At 51.7% G+C, this 25,092-nt stretch overlaps 1 protein-coding gene and 1 non-coding gene across 2 annotated transcripts; both read right to left on the reverse strand.

Moving 5' to 3' along the window:
* Positions 1 to 150: 150 nt before the first annotated feature.
* Positions 151 to 21,295, reverse strand: CHD4 (chromodomain helicase DNA binding protein 4). The gene is made up of 39 exons (XM_059828155.1): positions 21,265 to 21,295; positions 20,077 to 20,238; positions 17,917 to 18,044; positions 17,537 to 17,728; positions 17,031 to 17,149; positions 16,349 to 16,590; positions 16,135 to 16,262; positions 15,868 to 16,003; positions 15,242 to 15,423; positions 14,868 to 15,107; positions 13,713 to 13,916; positions 13,401 to 13,606; positions 13,037 to 13,168; positions 12,647 to 12,743; positions 12,066 to 12,257; positions 11,778 to 11,978; positions 10,669 to 10,806; positions 8,653 to 8,774; positions 8,359 to 8,532; positions 7,892 to 8,033; positions 7,286 to 7,417; positions 7,056 to 7,173; positions 6,717 to 6,841; positions 6,195 to 6,432; positions 5,852 to 6,024; positions 5,508 to 5,688; positions 5,321 to 5,407; positions 5,062 to 5,150; positions 4,843 to 4,976; positions 4,194 to 4,338; positions 3,835 to 4,000; positions 3,338 to 3,447; positions 2,980 to 3,113; positions 2,650 to 2,732; positions 2,409 to 2,546; positions 2,205 to 2,313; positions 1,745 to 1,877; positions 562 to 757; positions 151 to 447 (listed from the first exon to the last, which is right to left on the reverse strand). Exons 2-39 carry the CDS (start codon positions 20,171 to 20,173, stop codon positions 248 to 250), a joined length of 5,763 nt encoding a protein of 1,920 aa, XP_059684138.1. The 5' UTR covers positions 20,174 to 20,238; positions 21,265 to 21,295; the 3' UTR covers positions 151 to 247.
* LOC132318792 (small Cajal body-specific RNA 11) lies at positions 3,668 to 3,807 on the reverse strand. The gene has a single exon (XR_009484396.1). It is a non-coding gene; the product is annotated as a small Cajal body-specific RNA 11 (non-coding RNA).
* Positions 21,296 to 25,092: the final 3,797 nt, after the last annotated feature.

The following is a 25,092-nucleotide window of genomic DNA, read 5'->3' on the forward strand; positions in this document are numbered from 1 at the left end:
CCCCAGACCTGCGGCAGCAGCTTCCATGGAGGGAAACAGCACCCAGTCAGGAATGTCAGGCAGAGGGGTAGAGTGTGAAGGGGAGGGGGGTGTGGGGGGGGTCACTTCAGCTTGGCCGAAAGGTCAACAGCACTGGGCCAGGGACTCACTGCTGCTGGGCCACCTGCAAGGCGAGAGGAGATGATCCGAGGCTCAATCCCGGGCGGTTTCCCCACGGAGCCCCTGCTTCCCCTCCCCGCCAGGTAATTTACCGACCGGGGAGGGTACGTACTTGTTGGGGAGGTGGCGGCGGGGGGGGCTCGCTGCTGCGGTTGGCCAGCCGGCTGAGGATGTTGCGCTCGGACATCTGGAGGCGCACAGCCACCGGTGGGATACGGGCAATGGTGGCAGGCAAACGGGTCACGTCTGCCTTCATGTCACTCAAAAGCTCCTCCAGCTGCTTCAGAACTGGAAAGAGAAAAAGGACATCCATCCATTTCGGAGGGGAAAGGGACACCCCCGCAGCGAGAAGAGCAGCGATGCTGAACATCTATCCCACCCTTGTTTAACACGCTGCATTACCCTTGTGCAGCACAGCGTTGGCTGGTTTATTCCCGGCCATTGACTCCTTGGAGAGGTGCTGGTGGCTCTCAGCCAGGCATTCCACCTCTGCGAAACGTGTGTTCAGAGCCATGGACGGATGAGATGGGTCTTCTGACATGTTCAGATAGGCAGCTCGCCGCAACTGCTCCTCGATCACCAGCGCTTGCTCCAGGAGCTGCAAGATGGGGCAGTAAGGAGAGAAAAGTCTTCCGGCAACTGCTGAAAAAGCAGCCTGTTTGCACCCCCAGTCTCTCCTGATCCAGCTCTCCACCCACCATCTCACGAGGTGCGATTATTCTGCAGCTGAACCTCCTTTCACCAGCTTCTGTTAATATTGAGCAAAGCCTAAAGAGCCCAAAACAATCCACAGCTCCATTAAGCTAGGCCAGGTACACAAGAAAACCAGGCTACCTCTAGTTTAATAGAAGACTACCATAAGTCCTCTAGGATTCTCATTCCTTCCCAGATTCTTTTTAAAGACCAAGTTGTTTGCTATTGTACTCTATCTTTAGAGAGCAGAAGGGGAGGGAGCTTTCTCTTTGAACCCGGGTGAGAAGTATCCCAGCCTACCTTCTAGGAAGGGTCTAAAAAGCACGTTAAGCACGTCATGGACATTTGGAGAAATCGGTCTGAATCCTGTTAGCGCAGAACTGATCAGCCAGACTACATTGAATTAATGTTTTGCCCCAAGACCGAGAACTACATGGCCTTTATTTGGGTTGGTCTTAAATCACTCCCAGAACTAAGCTATGGTGACTCCCAAACAGGTCGAGGCAGAGACTGAAGACAACCCTTTCTCCAATCCATACAGTGTTTTTAAGTTCTGCTTAGGCACATTGAGTGGGTTGTAGCACACCGAGCAGAAGAGGCGATGGAAACAGCCATTTGAACCTTAAGCCTCCTGCACACCGGTTGTTCAATAAACATTTGGAGAGAGCACTGAACCAAGCTCCCCAATACCATTTCTAGAGTAAAAGGGAGCTCCTATTGTGGAGCTACTGCATGATCCCAAGAGATACTGCTTATTTCCCCCCCACACCCCCAAAGCAAAAGGCACTGCAGAAGCCTTCACTTTCTCAGCAGAAACTCAGAACAGCAAACTCTTGTTCTTAGAGGTCCAGCTGGCTGAAAGGCACTTGCCACACTGCAGAGAAATCCTTACCTTAAACCTCCTTGCCAAGAATTTATTCTTTATTTCCAGGAAGTTACCCCTGTTCATCTCACCCTTGAAGGGTTCATTGAGGATGGCGTAACGTGGATCATTCTGAATATCCTGCCAACGGGCATAGCCATGACTGAGATGGGATGAGCTCAGGCAAACAAAGGCAGTGAGAACGAGGGAATACACAGCCCAGGCAGATACAGTTCTCAAGAGGGGGCGGGGAAAGGGGGTGCAGAGAGGGGAGGAACAGGAGCCAAGGAAAAGGAATGAGAACTATGTCCTGCTAAGTCTTAACTATGCTGGCAGGAAACTCCTCCTCCCACCATCACTTTCACTCCTGTGAAAGGAGATAAAGCACTCTCTCACTTAACGTGCTCCAGCAGTGAGACCCAGGACGGTCACCTTCACCGTGACAGTTTATGCGCAAGGGGAGAGAACTGGTCCATCAGGGTAAGGATACTTGATAATCCCAGCAAGGAGCCAGTAGTCATGACGCCGATGCCAGATCTCGTAGGTCTTCTTTGTGACCGTTGCAGCCCGCTCTTCGTTCTGCCACAGGGAGTGTAGCTCTGGAAAGGGAAGAGATACCAGAACAGTTGAGAGTTATTTCACAAACACAAGCGGGGCATATAAGCAAGTTCAAGCATATAAAGATTTCTCATACCAGTGAAGCCACCATCTGCTATGTTGAACATGAACCGCTGCTTTACTGCCTTCTTGTGCCTTTCATCTACTGACTCTTTCAGCATCTCTCCATTCTGCAGCATCACCACATCTCTCTTATCGTCATCCTTTTTCTCATCTGTACACACAGGAAATTAGAAAGATACCCACAGCAAGTTGGACCCACAAGGAATCCTTGCAGGAGAGGGGTTAAGGAAGGGAATGGAATTATCATGACTCACCTTTCTCATCCAGAGTGATTATAGGAGGTTCAGGGGGATTCTCAACAGGTGCTCTCTCTTCCACTTTCTCCACATCAGCTGCAGGAGAGAAGGGGGACATGAGACATAGGGGAACACGGCAAGTCCAAGGTTTTGTTCTTCAGCCTGGGAAATCTAATACTGTTCCCTAACCCCCTGTTCAAAGTCCTGGAATAGCCCCACTACATTGTCTACATTTACACCTGTTTCTTTAGGATGAAGTGCTGAAGCAAAGAAGATGCAGCTTTAGGAAAATAGTATTTGAGGGGGTCTTACTGCTGTTCAAGGGATAAAACAACCTTCCTAGAGATACCTTTGCTTTCTACTTCCATTGGCTCATCCGGTCTTTCCTTCACCTCCGGTTCCTCTACTTTTTTTTCATCTACCTCTGTGGGGTTCACCGGGGATTTTGCTTCCTGTGGTGGCGTCTCCACAGGCTGGGCACACTGCTGAGGACAGAAATCAATGAGAAGCGAGGTAAAGCAGCGCATGGAAACAGAAGACAGTCACCACAGTTGGGAAAGCAAAAATGCACAAAACTGCCAGGTCAATTCTGAGGACCTGAGAGTTATCTTTAAATCACCTCTGCTTCAGGAGCTGAAGGACACAGAAGGGGCAGAAGTAAAGACATTTGCAATTGCATGAGGCAAACAAGCAACCCAACACTCACCTCCATAGGGCCCTCTGTTTCAGCAGCAGAGGCGCTGAGCTCTTTCTCTGGTTCAGATGACTCTCCTTGCTCCTTAGCACTGGCTCCTTCTTCTACTTTTACTCCTTCTTCTATGTATTCCCCACCCCAGAGCAGCACAGCAGACAAAAGAAGAAGAGAAGCCATCAGTAAAGTCTTCCCCTCACTGTTACCAAGCACACATCTCCTTCGCTCCCAGAGATTAGGCCCATCAAAACGGGACCAATATCACTCCAGATGACCCCCCTTTTCCTGCCCACTACAAACACTCGGCTTCTCTTCTGACTGATATCAGCTCATCCAAAGAAAGCTAGTGTCCTCTCTTGCCTTTAAGGGTTTGCTCATGCCTTTGGCAGCCCTCCTAACACGAGAGGTAAGTTGATCTGCGTCCACCCCCAGACCCCACCACCACGGCTCCGGTGAGGGGAACAGCCAGGATGAGGTTGGGACGCAGGACTGTACAAGAGGGGAGCTCTCACCAGCTGGAGGGACAGGGGCAGGTGTATTTGGCTGCGTATCCCCCGGCGTCGAAGGAGTTGGAGTTTTGGGAGAGGGTGAGCTTGGCTGTGAAAGTTTCTTGTTCTCCTCTATCTCTGCCAGTTCTGGCATACTCCAACGGCCATTCACATGCTCAAATTCCTGCACCTGCATGAGGGAGAGAGAGAGAGACTTATTATTGGAGGAGTCATACAAAGCTCGTCCTCAAACCAGAAGAGACAGACCACTCAGCACACAACAAAAACAGCTGTGAAAAGAGAGGTAACTCACTAGCTCAGGGCCCCAGTGACTACACGTTGTACGGAGAGCGAAGGCTACATTTGCTCTGCTAGGCGCTCACCTTTTTGCGTATGAGTGACATGACCCCAATGCGAGTCAGGACATGTTGTCGAGAAAGACCTTCCCGTGGGACCCCATCTGCAAACGTCTCTGCACCATCAGCTCCAGGTTCACATAAATGGCGCATGAACAGTGAGACATAGGCCCTGGAGCAGTTAAGAGACAAGCAATTAGACTATAAACCGAGTTAGCTAGAGACATGCGTTATCAGACCCCTTCCAACACATGAGGGAAATCACCCCGAGACTCTTAACACCTATCATAACACAAGTTCTAGGATCCTTCAAGGGAGAATTTCCTGACACAATTACTACGTACATAAAGGACACAGAGCTGACTCAAGGGTCTTGAGCCAGAAACAGCCATAACCCCAAAAAGGACTCAGGGAGAGTATTCATTGCATGCTTGCATGGCCACACCACTCCTCTAAAAGCATTCGCTTGTGGTGACTGGTGAGTCGAGTCCAAGGAAGAGAACTAGGAACAACGCCCTAGTCTCCACCAGCTTATACTTCATTCCCCCACAAAGAATCAACTAATACGTTAAGGAAACGTAGTCTCTAAGGAAAGGCCAGAAAAGGCCCAATTCTCATTCTTCCCCAAAGGGACTAGATGTTGCCAGTCTTCCATCCCTGCCTAATGCAGACTCACTTGAACTCCTTCTCTGACTTGCCACGGAGGTCCCGAACAAGCCATTGAGTGGTGAAGGCATCCTGAGGCGGCATTCCATAGCGCATGATAGCATTGAGGAAGGCTTTCCGCTGGCGGGCATTGAAACCCAAGACCTAGAATGGAGAAGAAGACAGACAGATACAGCAAGAGCCATACAGAAGCAGCCAGGATGCAAACGCCTACCCTGGTACTACGTACCTCAATGTTCCCTCCCACACGGGCAAGTAAGGGAGGCAGAGGCTTATCCTTATCGTTTCTCAGGCCTTTGCGGCTAGGCCGACGAGCTGCTGAAGAGAGAAACGCAGCTAAGGAGGAGAGACAATGCACAGCATGTTGTTGTGTGAATATTTCCCTTGCAAAACGGCACCACAAAGTGTATAAATCACCCAAATCAAATCCCAGCTGTTCCCACACTCAGAGAAAGGGACCCAGGAACTCTGGCTTCACCAGAACTTACCTTCAGACCTCTCATCAAAGTCCTCGTCTCCTTCTTCAGAAGCAACTGAATAGTCTGACTGATTATCTGACTGGTCATCCTGCCAGTCTGAAAGAAAAACAGCACGTGAGCCTGAGACGCTACTCCGTTACTTCCCAGCAACATATACTTACACCCATTTCTCCCTCAGGTTCCTGTGGATTTGTACCTCTATCCTCCTGCGAGCCATCATTGTAGTTAACTTGCTTGCGAATACGTTTGCCCTTGCCCAGATTCCTGGCCAGATCCTCCTGTTGCTGTTCATAATGGTGGCGCAGCAGTTTCTCCCAGTAATCGGGATCCACTGACTCCTCCTGCTTAATGATCTCCCGTTCAACCTCCTCTTCCTCCTGCCACAGAGAAGTAACGAATTCAGAGCCCTACGCTCCAAATCCCAACCTGTCTGGGCAGATACATGCCTGCTTGCCCTTAAAAGCATCAAGAGCTCAATTTGCTTAACTGATCCTACATCATTCAGCAGAAGATACTAGCTGACATCCTCCTCATACTCACCCCCATCTCCTCTTCACGAACCACATACTGGGCCACCTTGAAGGAGCTGAGATACTCATTCATGCCCTGAAGTTCTGTATCTTCTGTTTCATCCTGGTTTCGATCCAAAAGACGCTCAATTGCTTTGTCATCATAGTGGATGACACTGCTGTCCTCACCTTCTTTGTTATCCCCTGAAGGAAGAGCATAGGCACAGTTGCTGTGTGGATCCCAAGGGACTAGGACAGGGAATGCCACCCTAGACTTCTCTGTAGAGCTATAACCAGCACTGTGCCTACAGTTGCTCGCTAAATAAGGAGCCAGACCTCCCCACCTCCTTCATGTTCTACTCCCAGGCACTCACCCCCCTCAGTAGCCTCATCCTTGAAGAGCTCTTCAGTGCCAAATTTGAGAATGTCATCAAGTTCCTGTTTGGACATGGAGCCTGTCTTGGAGCCCAACCCTGGTCTCACTACCAGATGAGTTAACATCATTTTCTTCTTGGCCACCTGAGTGATACGCTCCTCCACTGAGGCCCTTGTCACAAAGCGGTATATCATCACTTTCTTGTTCTGTCCAATTCTGTGTGCACGACTGAAGGCCTAGAAAAGAGATGTGCTCAGAACAGTCTAGAGCTACACAAGTAGTAGTCTGATACACCCCGCCTACCTCCACAAGTTTCCCAGTTGCCTTCATGTTGGCTCTTAACACTAGTGAAGGCTGGGCCCTGGAAGAACCCTCCACTATTTCACTTCCCATCCTCACTGCTCTAATTTTGCATAATTTCTAGAGGGGAAGTCTCACATTCCTTCACTCCTCCTGCTGATTTTACATTTCCCCTCTTCCTCAGGATTACTCCATAGTGAGTGGTCTCATTCAGACTCACCTGGATATCATTGTGGGGGTTCCAGTCTGAATCATAGATAATCACAGTATCTGCTGTGGCCAAGTTAATACCAAGACCCCCAGCTCGAGTTGAAAGCAGAAAGCAGAACTGCTGAGCACCAGGAGCTTAGATAAAAGGAGAGAACAAAAGTAATCAAGGGAGAGTGCATTACTCAAACAAGGATTTGTATCTGACCCACATCACCTGAGGGGGAATCACTACTCATTTCAGATTCCAGGAGAGCGATGGAAGACTCGGGCCACAACAATCCCATGTTGACCGAGAAGCGCATACAAGTCAACAGTTTGCATTTTGCAAAGAAAGTAGGAGACCCCGTACCATTGAAGCGATCAATGGCCTCCTGACGCATGTTCCCTGTGATTCCTCCATCAATCCGCTCATATTTATACCCTTCGTGTTCCAAAAAGTCTTCTAGAAGGTCCAACATTTTAGTCATCTGCGTATCAGAAAAACACCACCACAAAAGAGTGAGGGACATGGGGATACGAGATCAACAGGCTCCTTTCTCAGAAAAAGAATTCCCAGCCTTAAGGTTTTTCCCCATATACCTGAGAGAATATGAGCACCCTGTGACCTCCTTCCTTAAGGTTCTTTAACATCTTCTGGAGCAGCAACAGCTTTCCAGAGGCTCGAATAAGAGCACTACCATCATACATGCCGTTTGGCATTTTTGGAGCTTCCTGAGAAGAAAGAGAGAAAAGAAAGGGAGTAAGGGGCAGGGGAAGAAAACAGCTTGAAGTGATGTAGCTTGGTCTTAGTCCCCAGCTGTGTTCATCAGACACTGACTCACATCTGGACATTTAGCTTGGCACAACCACAATGTGTAGCACTACTTATATGAAACATCAGTGCTACCCTGTGCCTCTTCTCTTGCAGTTTGGCTCCCAGATGCCCTCCTCTTTCTTACTGACTTAGTCCCTGCTCTTACTGTCTTCAGCATCTTGCACGAGTCACAAGACAGCTCCTACCTGTCATGCAAAGGTACTGGAAAAAGGAAAGGCCTTCCAGCATGTTGGGTCTACATAGACAGGATGAAAAAAACCACAGAAGCAGAGAGGAAGGGGAGCCCCTCCGTGCTTCGCTAGGGAGCTAACTGGCTCCCCGATAACAGCCAGCAGGCAATTTACTGATACAGAGTAAGTGATTGCACTTACCATAGCAGCCACAGGAAAGAGGTAGGGGTGGTTACAGCACTTCTTCAGATCCATAACAACATTGAGCAAGGAGACTTGGTTACCGCCACCCCGTGCATTCAGTGCCTCAAAGTTTCTTGTCAAAATGTATTTATAGTATTTCCTAAAAAGAAAAAATAAAAAAACCACAACTCAGACACCCCTCATGAGAACAACTAACATACCCTTTTGCTAAACTCTGCAGAGCTCCTGGCGTTAACTGCCAGCTACCTAGGCTCTGCCAGTGGCATTCGCTCTCTCTTTATCCCTTACATCAGAGCACGGGATTAGTCCTCCCTCAGCTATAGTGGCAGCAGGAAATCTTCCTCCTATCCACTGTGCACAAAGCCCTATAGCGAGGATGAGGCTGTTTCAGCATCCTCTTTGAAACAGCAGAACAGAGCAACAGTAGTTCAACAGCAGGTGCTCTCTTCCATCCTCACACTCACTTCTGCATGGGGCTCAACTCCACTCTGACAATGAGTTCCGTCTTAGATGGCATATTCTTGAAAACGTCAGCTTTGAGACGCCTCAGCATGTGTGGGCCCAGCATGTCATGCAGCTTCTTGATCTGATCTTCCTTGGCAATATCTGCAAACTCTTCTAGGAAGCCCTCCAAGTTACTGCAGAGAAACAGACACTCAGCAAAAGCCACGAAGGAAAAAGAGCAAAAAACCCCACACCAACGAGGAAGGGGATAGGAGTGACAAGACAGGCAGGCTGACTTGCACTGCAAGACATACTGGAATCTCTCTGGCGTCAGGAAGTTCAGCAGGTGGAACAGTTCTTCCAGGTTGTTCTGCAGGGGAGTTCCTGTAAGCAGCAGCTTGTGCTGGAGAGAGTAACCATTCAGCACACGGAAGAACTGGGAAGTAGAGAGCAGGAAAAAAATGGTGGGAAAAAACCCAAAACCAACACACACACACGTCAAAGGCTTATTAACTCATAGGCATACAAAAAAGGGTTTCTCCTAGAAAAAAGTTGACACCAAGCTAGGGTTCAATTTAGATCACATCAGCTGTTTGGACAAGAGCTCCAAGTAGTTCACATTCCAGTCAGGGTCAGTAGACTGATCTCATTTGGATCATTGTCCTGCATAGCTAAAACATGACTGCAGCAACTCCTACAAGCCATCAGGTGCTGGTAGGTTTCCTTTGCTCTTTTAAGTTACGAGCTCTTTCAGACCACCAATCGTTTCCAGACTGCAATACTACATAGTTTTTCTTGCTAAACTAGTGTTCCACATTCTTACAACTACTCTGTCTTGAGAATTCTAGAAATAGCTAAGTCACGCTTCTATTCATATCAATCCTGGCAATGTTCCAGAGCTCTGAACAAGCAGAGGAGAAAAAGAGCTAAGCGTTTGCCAATGCGTCTTGAAGGTAATTTGTGCTGGTTTGCACAACAGTGAAATAATTCCAGACAGAGGTAGTGAGCAGTTAAAGTACTGAGCTGAAAAGCACAAGTGTACCATGTTTATCAGCACAAATTGACAATAAAGCAGTAATTTATTCAGGAGCTTGTCCATTTCTTTGCTTATTTCACACTTAGCATGATACAAGGTCAAACTTAATGAGTAGCTTGTACTAGATGGCAAACAAAAAAAAACAAAGCAGAGAAACCCACCACCACTTATGTTTTGGTTATCACACCAGAACAATCCTTTTAGTGACCTCCACAGGGATTTATCTTTCTACACGGTTATAGTCAAAAAACATTCTCCTTTTGGAATCAGATATGGAAGTTACTGATTATATCTGCAAAACTTTGGCAGGTAACCACCATCTGTCAAGAAGCATCTGACCTGTCTTGCAGCCAAACACCTGAAGCTGTCCTTACGGGACAGGAAACTGCTCTAGAAAAAGGTAGATTTAATGGTCTTGGTGGATAACCAATTGTAACTACACAGCTGTGACATCTCAGAAAGATGCCTCACGCCAAGAGCCAAAAAGCTAAAGCCATTTAAACAAAAAAAAAGAAATCAAGAGGCAATTTTGTCTTACACAGTCTCCAAGAACCTACAAAACCAGATTTCCAATAACAATTGTTTTTAGCGTACTGAGCACTAGAACCCAGCTGAAGACAGAAAAATCAATACCAGAATTAAGGCACAAGGGCTTAGGGAGGGGCTGGATTAAGAAAGTACAGTCAAGTCTACTGAATTCAAACAAGCTTAAGGTGCAGCCTCATATAAAAGCAGCTACACGGCTTTCAGCATCTAGCCAGGCATTTTCGAACACCTCTGCCCACCTCTCCCTTTTCTGTATCAGTCTATATCTATCTAATCAGTTCTGCTACAAGGCTAGATGAATGCAGAGAGCAATCTTACTCCGGAAGCAGGATAATTGTGCTCATGCAGCTTGTTTTACGCTCAGTATGGCAAACCTTTCCAGAATAGAGGTGGTGCAGATATATGATCTGCTTTCAGAGAAGCCAGTTTGTATTTGAGAGCAACAACGACATCTGGATTCTTCTGCTTTCCAGTGTACACCAATTGCCTATGCACCCAGAGAGAAAGCTATTTTAACCAGTGATATGTACGAAAGTGAAGTTGTTGCCAATGATAATCAATCTCCAAATGAAGGCTGTGGATTTTTATTTTTTTTAAATAACACAGCGAATTTACTATTGAACAATGACTAAGACTTGGCAGACAAACTTATGTGCTTAGGAGCAGCTATCTAATCTTCTGAACGCTCTCTGCTCATTCCCCCCGGCAACATATGCCATGCCTATAAACCACCTATGCTTCTCTGTACCTTAGACTGATTGTTCTTCAGTCTGTGAGCTTCGTCCACAATGAGACAGGCCCAGTCAATAGAGCCTAGTATGGCCATATCAATTGTGATCAGTTCATAGGAGGTGAGAAGCACGTGGAACTTCACAGCAGCCTCCTTCTGCAAAGGAAAAGGATGAACATGGTAACGGGATAGGGGAATGCCCCAGGACAGAGTAGACGCAGTGTTTCTCCATCAAGTTACCCCAATGAGCCCTGGTCAAACAGCACATCAAAAACTTTTCACACCCACAAGTTTCCTGTCACAAGATTCAAAACGCTACCCAAACCATTCCAGCCTTGTAATCCCCCATTACTCTCTTAACACGTGTAAGTCCCCACAAGTCCCTCAGTACCTGCTACTTCTGGACAGTTGCCAAATATAGTAACAGAGAATTTTAACAAATAAGCAGCGAAGAGAGGCATATTAAGGAAATGAGATTTAGAGAAGAGTGGCTCATCAAAAAGCTAAGACTTATCAAGTATTTTTATCGTGGAACTTTAAATTACTATTAGTACTTAATGCAGTTGAGTTTCAAGGGAAGCAAAGGAGTCTACCTATGTCTGCCACTGGAAAAGCTTTAGCTCCCATCCTCTTTTACTAGGAAGACTAAAGTTCTACAAAAACTAGCCACCAGGCTCTTCCTTCCTGCCTGGGCACAGAATGCCATTTCTCAGATGTCTAGGTATGGCCACACTCTCAGCCAGTGCCTCAGAGAGATTAGGAAGTTCAAACTTTTTTGTATGTTTGCCTTTTTCATACAACGGCAGTTCTGACATTGACTTAGATCTGTAGTAATGATGCACCACTTCACAGATTAAGCAGAAGAGATAGAGGGACTTGCCTACGGTCAGTGTTAGTCAACTCTCTTTTTCCAGTACCGAATTAGTTCAGACTAGTAGGAGTGTTTAAGCAGTCTAGAGCACGAGTCTAAACGCCCACTAGTCATCAATTTGCAGTTATTTCCCCTTGGAAACTACAAGTATAATCAGTTCCCAGGGACATCACAGTATCTGAATCTCAGCTGCTGAAAGCCAGCCTAGTGCATTTCTTCCTTCAGTTCAGGCCTGCGTTACAGCAGAGTTCTGTACCTTCATTCTGGATGCTTTTTTGCCTCCACGTATGGCATTATCCTCAAAGGTGAACTCATTCTCACGGATGATGGCCCGGCTGTCTTTGTCCCCAACGTAGGTCACTACATACATATCTGGGGCCCACATCTCAAATTCTCGTTCCCAGTTGATGATTGTGGACAGTGGGGCACTCACCAAGAAGGGACCCTTTGAGTGGCCCTATGAATAGAGTCAGTAAGAGCATCAGATGAACGCAACCACTAACACAGGCAGAATCTCCCTGGGTAGTTATCTCCCAGCTCTCACCTCTTTGTATAAGGAATATAGGAACACAGCTGTCTGCACAGTCTTTCCCAGACCCATTTCATCAGCCAAGATTGTATCTGTGCCCTGGGCCCAAGAGAAGCGCAGCCAGTTCAGTCCTTCCAGTTGGTAGGGATGCAAGGTCCCGCCGGTTACATCGAGGTACTCCGGTTGCCGGTCGTATTTCACTGTTGGCTACGGTGGAAAGAAGGAATAGTTGAGATCCTTTACCTTAGGCTAGACAGCTACCAAGACTCCTTCTCCAGTCACCCATATATTCCCTAGTGCAGATGAGACTTCACAGATGATGACCAGACTAGCACCAAAGTTCCCAAATGGCCAAAAGGTATCCACCAAGAAGTTTTTTTTTTGTTTGTAAAACCCTTTCACTAAGCGCCAGCTAGTGTCTCACCCAATGGAGAAGGTGGGCTTTTGTCTGAAAGCTCTATAACCCATTCGTTCTTTGGGCCAGGAAGGAACTCTAAACCATATGCTCTTCACCCTTCAGTTTCCTATTTACCTGCCTCCCTCCCCAAAATAACCAGCTCTATCAGATGGCTCCTAGGCAATAAACAGTAACTTACATCTACTGTGGGAGTCTCAGGGGGCCTTTCCAGTTTCCGCATCTTCACTTTCTTTAACTTCTTACCCGGCCTGCCCTCTTCACCTCTCATCAGCTCCCTATGCAGAGACAGTCCCAAGAACGTGCAAGTTTAATGGCTTTTGTAACAGATCGAGGGAAAACTATTGCAAAGAATAGCAGGGCGATCACCCAACTCAAATAGGCTCAACAGGGCTGGAGCCTTCCTGAACTGGTGGAGAGGCACAAGGTCCCTGCCCAAAGGAGTCAGCAACAAGACGATGCTTCTTGGCTACCTCCGTATGTTAATCCAGCCGGTGCTAGGGGCTGACATACTCCAGTATTTTCTCCTGAGGGAAGGGAAAGGAACACAAACTCTAAATACTTCTCTTACCTGTGATTCCAATAGGCTTGCTTGTAGAGATCATAGTCTTGGATATCCACATCTTCGCTTTCCCAGGATGCCTGGTCATAGGGTAGGTCTCTCCATTTAATCAAATAGTGGACATTGCCCTTCTTATCCACACTGTGGAAAAAAACAGAGTCTTAAGCACAGTGAAACGACAGTATTCACCCAATCCACTCAAATGGGAGAGAAGGAAAGGATCCCTTAATGAAGCAACAAAAGAACAGCGTTTGTCATACCAACAAAAGAACTCCCACTGTTTCCCCCAGTCCTACTGCAGTTTAGCTCATCTGCTCTCCCTTAGCCCTGTGTTAAGGTCTCTGTTGAAAATCCTCTTTGCTACCTCCCCTACCTGTGATTAAGGATCCTGTGGATCATCATCCACTCAGGCTTGATCCCGTATCGATAGAAGCGCTCCTCCATCTCAGCGTATTTGGGGTCCTTGTTTTTTCTCTTTCGGCTTTTCTCCTCTTCCCCTCCGAAGTCACCTGAGGGTGGCTCATCCATATCATTTTTGCGTTGGTAGTTACGAAACATGACCTGGCAGTGCAGCTCCAGCTGGAGTCAGGACAGGAGCAGTTAGTAGGTGTTTTCTCCCCCAACTATCTGAAATATCTCTCTCCAGCTATCCACCCTTATGAGATGGTTAGAGTCCTCCACTCACCTGCAACTCTGACACCCAAGAGCAGTGCCAGTAGGACATGCCCTGCCATTTGACAAAGAACTGCCTTTCAGGTCGACCCTCCAGAGGCTTAGGGGGAGGAGCATTAGGGTCTGCATCAGGCGGACGTGGTGGTGGGGGGCCAACCGGGGGCTGACCCCATTTCCAGATCAAGATCTTCTGCACCTTTCCTTTCAAAGCCGGGCACTGAGAAGTTAAACAGAGCTTGTTACATCAGAGCATACATACTCCAACACGCAAGCGCTGAGGAGTAGAAACACAGAGTCACAGTTCTCTTCCTTAGTTATAGCTTTACTACGCAGAAGGGATTTGCTTTTCAGACTTGGAAGCTTTCATCCTCTTATCTTCAGCATTTCTTTGAACTTTCTCCAGTTTGTCTTTTTTTCTAGGACTGACAAACCCCAAACTGAATTCAGTATCTCAATTTAGTTGTCTCCCCAGGGCCGCACCAATTCAGAAATTCTACATAAATACAGAAATTGCTAGGCTTGACGAGCCCAGTAGTCTATCCAACCACAACTCCAATGAAAGTTTGTACAGACAATATTTTGCTGTAGAACTATCGGCCCAGCACATGGACGCGTCCTGAAGCAGCTTTTTTTGTTCATCATCTTAAAAGTCCTTATCACCTAACGAAGGCACCTAACACGATTTATAATATTTCATTTCAAGAACTTCCTGGAAAAGCATGACATTTCTCCCAACCATCTACTAAGAAAGGGCTTGGCATTACAGAGCTTGGAGTGCTAAGAACCTGTTAGGGTCAGCGTCAGTTTGAAATATTTTTTTAAGCACTGAATTTGCTTGCAGTCAATTCTCCTGCTTCTACATACATACAGGATCCAAGAAAATTGAGCCTTGGCATCCTGGACCCAAAACTGCCCAACTACACTGCAGACGGGCAAACCTCATGAGACTCGGTGGGTGTAACCCTGCCCTTCCTGCTGTCTGGAGAAAGCAGCCAATCGACACGGCGCAGTCCAGCCACAAAAAGCCAGGACTTGATGTTTTATGACAAAAGCGCGAGAGGAGATAGTCTTTGGAGGACTAAGCATTTCTGGGAAAATATGATGATCCAAAGGGATTAGAGGGATCATTTATTGCAGCAATAGGAGAATGGTACTAGCAGAAACTCACAGTGCAGCGAGGACACAGCCATTCTCCATTGGGAATCTCTGGCAACGGGGGATTTAGACAGTGGATGTGATAGGATGAAGGACAGGCATCACAGCACAGCAGCTCTCCCCCGTCTTTGCAGACTCTACAGAACTCCATATGATGGTCATCCTCTTCCTCAGCATCCCCCACCACATCCTCCAGGATCTCCTCACCTTCCGAGTTATCCTCCTTTGCTTCCCACTGAATGCCCTCTTTTTCCTATAGGACAGGGAAATCAGAAAACCAAAGTCACACATTTGTGATTATTTTATTACCGCAGAAGAGCAGCCCCAAGTCACTTGGCGTCCCCCTCCATGATCTCTTGGACAGTTTGGGGGAAATCCAGTACTCACACAGTGTGGGCAGCTCCATTTGCCCTCTGGGGCTTTCTCCATGTCTGGGTCCAGGCAAACCATGTGGTAGGCACGAGGGCAGGTATCGCACAGAATAATTTCTCCTCCCTGCTGGCACACCTCACAGTAGTCCTGGTGATCAGTCTCATAGCCATCCACAGCCACTGTGGAGTCCTCTTCACCTGCAGAGGGTGGTGAGGAGTTACGGCAGTACAAGCCACAGGCACAGGCTTCCCACAGCAAGGGAGGGTACTCTCCCAACAGCCTACATAGTAATATAGAGATCCAGAATCCAAAACTCTTGCTCTATCTAGCAAGTAAACAGGGCAGGGAGCAAGAGCCAGAACAGGGGTAAACAAGCCCCTTTGTGCCTCCTTCCACCCATGGAACTAAAGGTGTAGTCGAGGCCAGGAAAACTCAGCACTGTGGCTGTTCCCCTACCAAGGTCAAAAAGAACTCCTGAAAACCTTTTCCTTACTAAAAATAGTATCGGGTTACTCCTTCACAAACAATTCTCCTCCCTCAAGCATGCTGTTAAATATCCAAATTCTGCCCAGACATTCCCCTAATCTTTCCACACACACTTAGCTGTGCTTCTGTCTCCAACTGACAGCAAGCATCAATACCTTTCTTTTTCTTTTTCCCAGCTTTGAGTTTTTTGCGACTGCGGCTACTACGGCTTGTAGATCCATCTGAAACAGAGTAGCTGTTGATGCTGGCGTCATCAAAGTCTGACTCCACATCCAGATCATCATCTTCACTCTGAGGTAGGTAAGAAAAAAAGCTATGTTACTCAGGCACGCATGCTGGGGGCAGCAATCAGACATGCATCCCAGCATTTCTAGCACATCATCACCTCCTCCTCAGAAGGTTAAGGAAGGAGCATCACTTACTGATGATCTTTTACGCTTGGAACCAAATCCTCCCAGTTTGATTTTCAGAGGTGCCACCTTCTTTGTTTTAGGTTTCTTGATATCAGGAATACGAGGACTGGCCTTTGGCTTCCGCCGGGCATTGGGTCCTGGGAACAGAGGAGCCTGCAAGTCAGAAGGACTACTGCCTTGACACCACTCACCCTCCACCATCCTGCCAGAGTCTTCATCTCACCTTTGCCCTCCTTTGTCTTGGCTTTCCTGAGTGGCACATCTACAGGGGGCTGCGGCAGGACAGCATCCACATTTGTCACCATGCTCTCCACTACCGCAACAGCTGCAGCTGCAGCAGCTGCCACAGATGCACCTGAACTTCCCTTGAAGGGGTTGTTTGTGCTAAACTCCCTCCATTTGGCTCCCAGTACCATCATCATCTTCGACACTGCTATTTTAGGGTTCTTGGCTGCAATAAGCGGCCTGTGTACAGTTAAGGAAGAAAGAAAGAGTTACCGAACCACCCTGAAATCTAGATCATTATTCCTCCCCGTCGCCACCCCCATCAGCACCTCTATCTCAAACTACATTCCTTTCTAATCTCTGATCTCAACAGCCAATGAATCTCTCCACTCCCATCCTTCATTCTGTGTGGAGGATGCAAACGCTCAGGGGCTTGGAAAGTTAAATGGAATTTAGCGTACTAGGGAAGAAAGGGGACTGGGAGCAAGGACTTGCATCACCTCGATCACTGAAAACAAAAAAGACGCGGATCAATTATTTTACTATTGCTTCAGTTTTTGCTCTAGGTAGGATGCTAGTGTCTCTAGTGTGCCTTGAGGTTCCAAAAAACAAGGAACCTAGTCCTCGTCCCATCTCTTTTTTTGCTCCAGAGTCCTTCCAAGTGCAGGCTTGCAGTTCACCTGACAAACTGGCTGAAAGCTTTGTAGTTGGTGAGAGTGCGGTAATCCTCCTCTGTGAAGATATGGTCAATATCCTCCATGCCCCAATCTTCCAGGAGCTGAGCAGACGACTTTGGCTCCTGTGCAAAGAGAATCGCAGCAACTCTGAGAAAAAGCTCTAGTTCCGCTCTAGGCAAGAGCGGAACCTCCACACATCTACGGATGACCCGATGGGTCAGGACCAGGGGATTCTTTTCCCCCTGTCCGCTTATCACTGCCATAGGACACAGCCTCGGTGGAGGTGGGAAAAGTCTTTGGATTCAATATACATTCTAGGTGTATTTAAGGCAGAAGAGGGGAAGGAATGCAAGGTGGGAAAATGGTCAAGTCAAGCAGGTCTAGTGGAGGAAGAGGACACTGAACAGCCACAACTCCATCTGCCATCACAAATGGAGAGCATAATGATCCCCAAAATCAGATACATGGGAATGAGGAGCAAGCAGTCAGTCAGCAGGGTAGCTTCTCACCTTCGAGTCATCATCTTCTTCCTCTTCTTCCTCCTCCTCCTTGCGCTTGGCTTTGTTCTTCTTTTCCTTCTTGGGCCCTAATTTCTTCTTTTTCTTCTTCCCAGGAGTGTAGTCACTGCCCTCACTGTCAGAGCGCAGAACCTCCTCTTCTTCCTCCACAAACTCATTCCCCTCACCAGAGCTGTCCCCCAGCTGGGGAGGGAGAGAGAAGATCAGGCAGCTGTGAGAAAACACCCTGGATAAGCACTAAACACCACACTCTCCCCGAGCTCTAGAGGGTTCATACAAAGGATTGCTGCCACAGGCCAACAACAGCAGTAAGCACCCTCACCCCACATACCCATATTTTAGAGCATGACCATAGGCATCCTTTTCCTCACCTCCTTCTTCTGACGCTTGCTGAGCTTGGGCACTTTGGGTTCCTTTAGTTTCTTGGGCTTCTTCTTCTTCTTGATTTTGGGGGTGTCAGCCTCTGACAGAAGCTCTTCTTCTGGCTCTTCTTCAGGCTCTGGAGGGGAAGAGGCAACATGTCTCATTCAAACCCCATCTGTGCACTACAGCATAACCCGCTTCTCGTAGAGATCACTCAACTTGCCTACTTCTTGCTACACACTTAGAAAAACAAACGTGTTTACAACCGCTTACTCCGTTACTGTTCACAACGAATACTAGGTAATCATATTGTAAGTTAACCACTGCAGGTGGTTTTCACCCTCTCCCGAACACCACTCATTTCCACAATATTCCTTCTCCAAGCAGAGCTGCATTCTGATCTTGGGGACCAGAAGTTTGCCATAACCCAACGAGAAGAGGAAAGAGCATAGAACAGATGGCCACATCTAAAGGAGTCAAAATGAGGAATACACTGGAGAACCTGACTAGGATACTGCTTCAGTCCACGGGTCTCCAGGAGAGAAACCCACAACTACCTAGCCTCTTCAGCAGCACCAAGGGTCCGACAGCCCCGTGCAAAACACAGGCCAGTAAGCCACTACTTGTCCTCCTCCATAGGAAAGCTGTTACTCAGCAACTCTATTCCGATCCGGATTTGACACAGCCTTCCCCCAACCCCTTCCCCTCTGCGCCAACAGCTAGCAAGCTCGCTGCCCAGCCAGAGGAACACATGCCAGCTCCCCACCGCCGCAGGCTCCCATCTGTGCATGCCCCCCCTTCCCTGCCTGCCCCCCGCCCGAGGGGCAGGGGAGGCCAGACAGCCCTTCCCTTTGTGGCAGGCTGCGGGAGCCGCCGGGCCACCCGCCCTCCCCTGCCGCCCCGCCCACCGCACACAGCCAGAGTCGCTCCTTCTCCCTCCCAGGGAAAATGGCCTCCTGACCACAGGAGCTGGGCAGGATGGAGGAAGCCACAGGTCAGAAGAGCTACCGCAGCCAGGGGTGAAACGGCAGAGGTCGAGCTCTCGGAACCCGGGGTTCCGCGCCTGGCCCCTGCCATGTTCCCAAGTGATGGATGTCTCTCCACTCCCACGGTCCTGCAACACCGGGTCCTTCAGGGATCCCACCTCTTCTTCTCCCCCAAGTTCTGATTCAGAGCCTCTAGCGTCCCATCCTTTCTAACGTCTTACCTAAAGCTCTCCAGTTTGCAGGGATTTTAACAGTTTTTCTTCACCAACATTTTCCTTACAAGGCTTACTGACAGTCCCCTTCTGCCTAAGGTTTCAGAGGTGCCAGAAAACCCTAGAGCCAAAGCTCAATGAAAAAAAGGCCAAACAAACAAGAAACCAAAAAGCCCACACCACCATTTTCCCTTTCCCATTGCAACATTTCTCTTATATGACGCTACGACACTACAGCGTGAGGTAGTAGGAAAACTCAAACTTGTCTTACAATCCAGCACATCTGTATACACATTATTCCTTTTCCCATGGAAGCAGAGAATCCAGATGTAGGTCCACAGACCAAGTCATCAACAACAACAACAACAAGCCCAAAACAGAAGCGTACCCAGGGCTCTAACTCAAGTCTCATGTTGATGATGAGGATGCAAACACGAGGGCAACGGCAAGGTACAAAGACTACAAGAAAAGCAAAGGTGAGCAAGCAGCACGGAGCAAGAACCACAAGAAACCTCAATAATTGGGTGTGGTGATGAAGGAAAGTGGGTCATGCAACAGCCCAGGGCAGTTTGCTCTGGACGTCAGCCGGTCTGAGTTCCCAGATGAAAGCAAGCCAGGCACCCTGCCCTTTCACATACTACCCCCCTCCCCATTCACAAAATAGGAAACTCGCAGGCATCTGGGTACCCTGTCAGAACTGGACGCTCTGCCTCCACCCCTTACGCCTCCTCGAAGCACGGGCCCCGACAACCTGCAACGGCTTGGAACAAAGTCAGCTCCACCTGACACAAAGCCATGAGCCTCACTGTTTGAAGTAACCCTAGGACTCGGATATCAAAATCCAAAACATACGCCTGACTCGCAGTAAAAAAAAAAAATGACGCTCCCCGGCACGTCATATATTTCACATACTGAGCTTGCGACCGGCATCACCCCCATTCCAGATGCACGCCCTGCAGGCTCTCCATACCTGGATGCTGGGGGATAGCGTTGTTCAACAGGATCTCCATCTCATCATCATCGCTGCCCCCCGAGCACGGTGACGGAGATCCAATGCCCGATGCCATGTCCTCCGAGCTGGGGGAGGCCTGGGCTTCTACAGGGTGCCGTCTTCTTGGCAGTCAGGCCAGTACTTCATCAAAAGAAAGAGAGAAAGTTATAGCAGACCTGAACTCCGTCTCCCCAAGCAATAGTGCTACCAAGAGGATCCCTGAGAAAGCTTAGACAGCAACTTCACTGGATTTGGAGCCTGCGGATGATAGAAACGCTGGCAGCAACTATCAGCTCAGAGTTGCGATGAAGCAGGCTCTGAAGACACTAGATATTAAACTGAGTCAGCAACGCGTCCCCGGCGAGGGCAGCCGAAACAGCTGTCCTGTAGGAAAATCCTCCGGTCCTCTGCAGCCGGGCGCCCTCGGTTATTCCCACCTCGGGCCGGGAGAAGGCGGCGAGGCAGGGAAGGCAGCCGGGCTTCCCGAGGAGGACCTTGGGCCCGCCGGGACGCTGTCAGCGAGGCGCAGGCGGTCGGCGCGGGGCCCGGTACGGCGGACAGCGGCGGAACCGGGGCTGCCGGCAGTCCCCGACTCGCCCGCCCAAACTTGGCGCGCCGGCCCCGGGCCGGAGAGGCAGGCCAGCGTCGCCCTCCTCCTCCTCCTCCTGGGCCGGCCCCACACAAAAGGCCGGGCAGGCTCGGCGGCGCCGGCAGCCCCGCTCCGCTGCCCGCCGCACCCGCGCCCCCGCCCGGAGCGGGGCTGCGCGGCGCAGGGCGGGGGCGGCGGGGGGGGGGGGGGGCAGCGTCTCGGCGGGGCACGGTCGCCCGGGCGGGGGCGCGGGGCGGGGCCGGGGAAGTCCGGCTCGCATGCGGCGAGGGGCCGCCTCTCCCCGGGGACGGGCGCCGGGGCGGGGGCCGAGCGGCAGGCGCCGGCCGGGGCTGCGGGGCCCGGCGGGGCCGCCGCTCCCCGGCGCGGGGTCGGGTCGGGGAGGGAGGGAACGTCCTGCGGCCGCCCGGGCAGGGGGACGGGGACGGCGCGGCCCGAGCGGGAGGGCTGCGGCCGGGGGCCGACGGGGCGCCCGGCGGAGAGGGGCGCCGGCCGGCACGGACGCCCCAGGAGGCGGCGGAAGGCCCCGCCCGCCCTCGTCCCCTCCCGGCTCTCCTCACCCGGCTCCAGACCCCGGCTCCTCTCTCGCCGCCGCCGCCGCTGCTGCTGAAGGGAAAATGGCTCCGGCCCCGGCACCGCCTCTTAAAGGGGAAAAAACCCGGCCAGGCCCCGCCCCGCTCCCGCCTCCATCCCATAATAAGCCCGGGACCCCGGCAACAGGCTCCGCCTCCGTCTCCCCGGCAACCCCCCCCCCCCAAGACATCCCATAATACGCGCCCTCCCCTCAGAACTTCCCACTCACTGCCCGGCCCGGCATCCCATAATAATAACCCCTCCCGCGGGGGAACATCCCATAATACGCCCCCCCCGCCCCCCCTCCCCCCGAAACATCCCATAATACTCCCCACGCTCGCACCCCTTCGCTCCGGCATCCCATAATACTCGACCCCCCACCCGGGACCCCGCGCCGGGGCAGGGCGCCCCCCGCGGCGCGGCCCCTCGCCCGCACGCGCGCCGCCCGGCCTGCCATCCCATAATAGGCGCGTCCCTCCTGTGGGGCGCGCGGGGGGGGCACACTGTAGTAACCCCCAGAACATCCCATAATAGTCACACCCCGGGCGCACATCCCATAATAGTCACCCCCCTCCCCCCCCCGCCCAGGCAGGCATCCCATAATAGTCGCCGGGAGCCACCGTCCAGCCAGGCATCCCATAATACTCGCGGCCGCCCGCCCCGCCGCCCGCGGGGCTCCGCCGCGCCGCCGCCCCCCAGCCCAGCCCAGCCCGCCCCACCTGCCCCGCCGCCCTGCCCGCCGCCCGGCCCCCCGCGCCGCCGTCAAGGGCCCGGCCCCGGCGCGCCGCCCGCCCGCTGACACAGGCCCCAGGCGGCCCGCAGCGGGCACCACCCTCCCCGGCCGGAGGCGCCGGGCCCCCGAGCTGGGGGCCAAGCGCCCCGCTCGCTCCCCTTCCCCGCCCCGCGAGGGGCGAACGGCCCCTGCGGCACCTTTGCGCCTTCACGCGTGCCGGGCTGGGGCCCACGATGCCCCGTCCCGCACGCCCTGCCCAGCCGCCCACAGGGCCCCCCAACGCTATCCATCCCCAGCCCGTGACACCCCGTCCCGCACGCCCTGCCCAGCCGCCCACAGGGCCCCCCAACGCTATCCATCCCCAGCCCGCGACACCCCGTCCCGCACGCCCTGCCTGGCCGCCCACAGGGCCCCCCAACGCTATCCATCCCCAGCCCACGACGCCCCGTCCCGCACGCCCTGCCCAGCCGCCCACAGGGCCCCCCAAGGCTATCCATCCCCAGCCCGCGACACCCCGTCCCGCACGCCCTGCCCAGCTGCCCACAGGGCCCCCAAGGCTATCCATCCCCAGCCCGCGACACCCCGTCCCGCACGCCCTGCCCAGCTGCCCACAGGGCCCCCCAAGGCTATCCATCCCCAGCCCGCGACACCCCGTCCCGCACGCCCTGCCCAGCTGCCCACAGGGCCCCCCAAGGCTATCCATCCCCAGCCCGCGACACCCCGTCCCGCACGCCCTGCCCAGCTGCCCACAGGGCCCCCCAAGGCTATCCATCCCCAGCCCGCGACACCCCGTCCCGCACGCCCTGCCCAGCGGCCCACAGGGCCCCCCAAGGCTATCCATCCCCAGCCTGCGATGCCCCGCAGCGCGGCCACCTCCAGCGTGCGTGTATGCAGGGAGCCCTTTCACAGCCTCCCCGCCTGCGACGCGAGGCCTCCTCCTTTCCCGACGGCTGGTACCTGCGGAGCCATCTATACCCCAAGGAGACACGGCATCTCCCCGTGCTCCGCTCCTCCCTCTCACCCCATACCTAGCACCGCACGCCACTCCCTGCTGCGGCCCTCCGCCAGGAAGCCCATCATCACTTTATATGGACCTAAACAGTCCACAGGTACAAACGTACCCCAATTACACGCGTGCAACTGTACCGTTAATTTCTCATCAAACAAAATCGCATCCCACAAGGCCACCTATCCCCCGTTTAGCATCTTCATAACACCACCAATCTCAACAAAGCGTCACGGTCCTGTCCATCTCTCCCGGTAAACACGCGGGTGTCAACGACGGCGCTCATTCCTCCTCAAACGAACGCCCCCGCTGCCCCGTGCCTGAAGGTGCATGTGCACGTTTTGTCCCGCCGCAGTGAAACATCCCGGCACACAAGTGGAGGATTTACTGTTACAGACTGCGACAGGTCATTACAGATCCCGTAACGCGATCCGTGCTTTGTCTGCCAAACCATGCCAAAAATTATGTCCACGCATACGCCGGGCATGCAGGTATTCCGTAATGCCATCCCACCGCCTCTGCCGCGTGCCCGAGTGTCTCGGACTATCAGCAAACTCTCCCCTACCTGCTCGCGCAGCCCACCTCCTCGCGCCTGCACGTCTCTGCTGAGATACCGTCACGCTCCGCCATCTCCTCTGCATGCCCATCACCGCCATGTGCTCCAGCGCGGTCCCGCAACACCAAATACGCGCGCAGCCACTCCGCCGCACGAGCCACCCCTCCCGCGCACCTCCTTCCCACCTTGCCAGCAAAGACTACACCGTACGTCCCAAAATACCATTGCGTTATTCACCTTCTAGCACGTATAGAAATCCCACGCGCCCTCCAGCCACCCGCAGTACGCACACGTGCGCTATCCCTGTCTGTACACCTTCGCCTGAATGACGATGACGTTATCGTTTATCTCAGCTCCACGGAGGAAAAGCAGTGGGGAGAAGCCACGCTACTATTCCACAGATGCTATCCATCCTCCACATGGATCGAGCGTAACGGAATATCCAGCCCTACAGAAACGTACGGTGGATAACGCCACCGCCAAACTCACGCGGACCCCCGCGGGACTTTTCATTCCCTCTTTTGTGCGCTGACAGCCGTAATCCTCTCTAATAGGAGCCAGGCGGACAGCCGCACCGAATTCCCGTGCGGAGCAGCCCGTTCCCAGCCAGTGAGGGCCGGACTCCGCATGTACCTCTTTCTTCCGGTGGTTTGGTGAGAGGTCGGACGCGGGCGAAGGCCCCGCAAAGGGAGTTAGTTACTGGGGCTGTCTCTACAGGTGCCCCCCGACGATCTTGCTGGCAGGGTTACAATCCGGAGAGGGCTGTTCGCTACTGGTTAGGCAACGCGCACCCCAGAGCCTCGCTCACGAAAGCACCAAGCTTCCCAACGAGCCACCGCTCCCCTGAAATCTTCCTCTGTGCGACACCTGAACACATTTTTATCATGAATGCCCCCAAGGTTCCCCACCTCGCCCCTAACTCCTTTTTCTTTGAAACTTGAAGTTTCTCAGTCAGCAGAAACCTTAATTTTCACTCTAAGAAAATCCACGCAGGATATAAGCGATTATGATTAAGGTGTTTTTAGTGTTTGTGAGGGCCAAGTAGATTAAATGGATTTAAAAAAACCAGACTTCTAAATGTTTTCCTTTGATGATAACACCGCGAGATAGATTTCCAGCTGTTTGGCTGCTTTAAACCTGGAAGTTGCCCTACCTTACGGTGGTTTGATTACTTACCCAGTTTAACTGACTCTTTTGAGTTTACAGCGCTTCGCTTGGCAACAATTGCAGCCAGATCTGTGTAATATAACCTTCCCTACCTGCTGATGGGCGTCAACCACCCCAAACAACCCCACAGCGCACTTCCGTTGGGGAAAATGCCAGCAACATCCCCTCGCTTGGGTGCCGTGCCCGTCTTAGGGAAATCCAAACTACCCAGAGGACCCTCCACACTCCCCTGCCCAGCTCTGCTTCTGAGGACAACTGGGCGACGCGGGCTCTACGCCCCCACAGCACCACGCTGGCGCAGCCTCTGTTTCAACGATTTCTGTAGTTTTGTGCATGGTCCGAGTCACGCGGGG

The sequence above is a fragment of the Gavia stellata genome, chromosome 1, assembly GCF_030936135.1.
Source record: "Gavia stellata isolate bGavSte3 chromosome 1, bGavSte3.hap2, whole genome shotgun sequence".
Taxonomy (NCBI): Eukaryota; Metazoa; Chordata; class Aves; order Gaviiformes; family Gaviidae; genus Gavia; species Gavia stellata.

Coding starts and splice junctions, on each gene's coding strand:
- CHD4 (XM_059828155.1), bottom strand. CDS start 20,173: ATGGCATCGGGCATTGGATCTCCGTCACCGTGCTCGGGGGGCAGCGAT. Junction 15,108..15,241: donor AATGGAGCTGCCCACACTGT/GTGAGTACTGGA, acceptor CCTGTCCTATAG/GAAAAAGAGGGCATTCAGTG. Junction 1,878..2,204: donor CTCCTTGCTGGGATTATCAA/GTATCCTTACCC, acceptor ATCCCATCTCAG/TCATGGCTATGCCCGTTGGC.